This window comes from Sarcophilus harrisii, chromosome X, assembly GCF_902635505.1.
Source record: "Sarcophilus harrisii chromosome X, mSarHar1.11, whole genome shotgun sequence".
In the NCBI taxonomy this organism is placed as follows: Eukaryota; Metazoa; Chordata; class Mammalia; order Dasyuromorphia; family Dasyuridae; genus Sarcophilus; species Sarcophilus harrisii.
Window position 1 is genome coordinate 5,836,836 of NC_045432.1, and position 4,179 is coordinate 5,841,014.

Consider the following 4,179-nt stretch of genomic DNA (forward strand, 5'->3'; position numbering starts at 1 on the left):
CTCTTAAGTAGCTTACATTCTGGGGAACATAATAGACGATGGAGAAGAGAAATGGTACATATAAAAATATGCACAAATGTAAAGTGAACAATGCAAATGTACATAAGGTAGTCAAATACAGGGTAGTCTGGCAGAGAGTTGTGGGCTTGGATGGAGCTCAGGGAAGGCATCATGCAGGCGATAGTGCTTGAATTGCATCATGAGGGAAGGGCAGGACTCAATGGAGCAGAAGGAAGAAGGGTGTCCATTCTAGGCAAGGGAGTTGGCCAATGGCAAAACACGGATGTCGGGGGCCTGGTTCTGTGTAAGGGACAGAGAGAAGACCGGTTTGGCTACATCACAGAGTGCAAGAAAGGAAGTAATACCCAGTGAGGCTGGAAAGATAGATTAGACCCAGGTTGCTTTAAAACCAAACCAAGTGTTTATATTTTCTGCTGGAGGCAACAGAGCCACTGGAGGTGATTGAGAAATGCCATGGTCAGCTGTGTTAAGAAGAATTACCTGGGTAGCTAAGGAAAAAAATGAACTGGAGTCGTGAGAAACTAGAGGCAGGAAGACAAATAAGGAGCCTGAGGCTGTAATCTAGGTGAAAGGGGGTAAGGGCCTGAACTAAGGTGATAGCTACACGAGTGGAGAGAAGGCATTGCAGTTAAGAGCTATTGCAAAGGTGGCAATGACAGCTGGATAGCTCCATGGGAGATTGCTCTAGTTGGAATCTGGCAGACTGGAAGGATGGCAGGATTTTCAATAGAAATAAAGAAATTGGGAAAAGGAGAAAACTTAGGAGAAGAGATAATGTGTTCAGTTGGTCCTTCAGCACTGACCCTAACACACGTGACACACCAGCAGCGAGCCGGGGGAGTGGGGCTCACTTGTTTATTCTCATATCTTGTTGTTGTTGAGTCACTTCATGGCTGACTCTCCATGACCCCATTTGGGGTTTTCTTGGCAAAGATTCTGGAGCAGTTTGCCATTTCCTTCTCCAGCCCATTTTACAGATGAAGAGACTGAGGTAAACACAGTTAGGTGACTTGCCCAGAGTCACACAACTAGGAAGTGTTTGAGGCCAGAACTGAACTCAGGGAGATGAGTCTTTCTGCTTTCAAGTCCAGGGTGCTCTTCATTGTGTCACTTAGCAGCCTCCTGTCATCTCTATTGCTCACATAAACTTGCACACTGAGCTAGTAATACACATACATATAAAGTAATACACCATACATCAGTACTTTCACGTTCAGTCAGGTAAGTTGTTTTAAGGCAGGACTGGAGAACGTCCAGTCCACGGGTCATATAAGGCCCACAAAATCATTGGTAAAGCAACCACAGGTGATGGGGAGCTCTAAGCTAGATACAGCAACCTCCCACTGCTCCAGTTCTATAAGCAGATAAATCTGTATGGCTCACAAATGCCGCTACAAATATCCAAGTGGCTCTCGATAGAAAAAAGGTTCCCCGCCCCACCTTAAAGCCTGAAAAGGAAACGCAGAGGAAAACCGCTCTGAGAATAAACAAATGGGAAAATACTAACTTTTCTCCTGTACATGACTTAATACCAAGGTATCCAAGATGGAGCTCCTGGGCGAACCCCCATGTGGTGGCACCTGGTGACACCTTCTCACCAACTTGTGGATCATATTCCCCAGACAATGGCTTCCCCAGGGTCAAGGTGCTCTGTGGATCTGAATTTCTTTAAAACCCACTGATCTGAGGGCCCCACCAACTTACCTTCAATAGTCAATCAGAGGACACAAAGTCATGAAATGGCATTATATGAAAAATGGCAACAAAATGTCTCCCTCATAAACGTGGAACATATTTTCCCACAAATACCCGCATCAGTGGAAAGAGTTGACCGTCAAAGGACTATCTGTGTGGTGCATTTGCAAGGGATGTGTGGAGTGCATAGGTGGAGAGGTGCACTCATAGGAAATGCGTGTGTCTAGAGCAGACACATAGAGGGACTAGATGGAGGGATGATGCATGATCAGGATATTCTCACTCTCCTGGTGCTGTTCTCTGGATGCTGCCTGTTGGACACTGCTGAACACTGGGCACGGGCTAGGCTCTGCTGGACACTGATTATCATCTCTGGTTCTTGGGCCATCTCAGATCTCGGACTCTTCCTCAAGGGAAGGTCGGCCACTGCCATGCTGGGATTTTATTTTTCTAAAGCCCATAGGCTTGGCTTCACGAGTTCTCAGAAAAAGGCATGAGCCCTTGCTTAGGACCAGAAAACAAACTGTCCCCTCATATTCTGTAGTCTTGGTTCCTCGGAGTTTGGTTAGGAAACCTCTTCCTTGCCCAGGAGGAGATTCTCTGTCTTAAGGCACCAAATTCTCTAGAATAAGGAGCCAAGCCTTTCCTACCAGCTAATGCTCTGAGGCCCAATTTTTCCCTTGGAATCAACTTCCTGACCCCTGGGCTTGGGTCTACACTTTGGGGATCTCCAACAGTCTACTACTACTCAGAAGAGTGAGCATTTCATCTGTCTCTCAGTTTCTAATTCCCAATGGACAGAGTAGAAACCAGCTAATCATTTCTATAACTATGAAACAGCCCTCAGGGCACTGGATTCCTGAGTTTTCTGACCTCTTCCATTTCCCCTCTATACGCTCTATCAGTATCGAGACACAAAGACAAAGGGCGAGGTCGTTGCCTTTTCTCCTGGCTCAGTTGTGTCCCTGGCCTTTTTGTCTGAAGAGACAGCCGGCTCAAAGATTTGGGAGAGCTTTTCAGCACAGCGGAAGGGAAATAATGTTTGATTTGCTTCTGTCGAGCATCCCTTTGGTGACAGAGCTCACTGGTCAATATTACGTAAAACCTTGCTTGCTTCTCTTAGTTGCATTCATCTAGTTATCTCCTGCCCTTGGGAATCCTGTTTGGGAAATTCCAGAGACAGCTTTCAGGCTTTTGATTTTCCAGCTATTTTCCTTAGGGCCCCTTTCACATCCTTGTTTCTCAAAGTGTAAATGAGAGGATTTAGCATAGGTGTCACAGACCCATAAAATATGGAGATGATCTTGTCCTTGTCCTCGGATTCTCTGGTCTGGGGTTTCGCGTACATGTAAATGAGGGTCCCATAATATATAGTTACTACCGTCAGGTGGGAGCCACAGGTGGAGAAAGCTTTGAGTCGCCCCTCCGTTGAGCGGATATTTAGGACCGCCACCACAATCCGGAGGTACGAGAGGATGATGAAACCGAAGGGAATGACAAGTGTGAAGATAGAGCCAACGAACACCAGGACTAGGCTGGTCGACGTATCGGAGCAGACCAGTTTCAGCACAGCCTGCATCTCGCACGCAAAGTGGTTGACCACATTGTTGCCGCAAAAGTTCACAGGGGTCACCACCATTGGGATGACAGAGGTGAAGAAGGCGATGGTCCAAGAAATCCCAGTCAGGCCTAGACAGACGGCTTTGTTCATTATCACCGTATAGCGCAGGGGGCTGGAGATGGCGACGAAGCGATCGTAAGCCATGACGGAAAGGAGAAAGCACTCCGTCACACCTAAACACAGGGAGATCCCCATTTCGGCATAGCAGGCGTTGTAAGAGATGATGGGGTAGTCTTGCAAGCAGTTGATGAGGGACTGGAGCGCCGTGGTTGTGGAACCCACAGATGTCAAGGAAAGACAGATTGCTGAGGAAGAAGTACATGGGCGTGTGAAGGCGAGAGTCCAGTATGATGACGACAATGATGAGGGTGTTCCCGATGACCGTGACGAGGTACATGACCAGACCCAACAAGAAGAGAATGATCTGGAGATGGGGCTGCCCGGAAACCCCCACCAGGACAAAGTGGGTGATCTTGGTATTATTTTCGCTTTCCAAATAATTCATCTTAATCTCTGTAAAGAAAGGATGAAACAGCAAAAAGAGAAGAAATGGAAGCTAGCCAAAGCCTCTCACCATCACTGCCCTTTGCCCAGCCTTTAGCTTCGTGTTGGACCCGACATCGGGGCTCAGCTGAGCTCTCGGAGCAGGGAAGGAAGGTCCTGGAGCCAAAGGAGGGGAAAACCAGAAAAGACACCTTCCTCTGCTATTAATTAGCACTATTTTCCTTGTTAGGAATAACATCAAAAAGAGGCAGTTTTGTGTGGAATCAGTGAGATTTGGATTCATGATTCTGGGAAATTGGCTTCTCATCCCTGGACTGATCTGCATTGAGAGACTGAGA

The 4,179-nt window shown here is 47.1% G+C and overlaps 1 protein-coding gene across 1 annotated transcript; it reads right to left on the reverse strand.

Moving 5' to 3' along the window:
• Window positions 1-2,862: 2,862 nt before the first annotated feature.
• LOC100926955 (olfactory receptor 13H1-like) lies at window positions 2,863-3,842 on the reverse strand. Its single transcript, XM_012553155.2, is given in 2 exon segments — window positions 2,863-3,616; window positions 3,618-3,842. Coding segments are annotated over 2 exon segments (939 nt in total). The 3' UTR covers window positions 2,863-2,902.
• Between the last annotated feature and the right edge of the window lie 337 nt (window positions 3,843-4,179).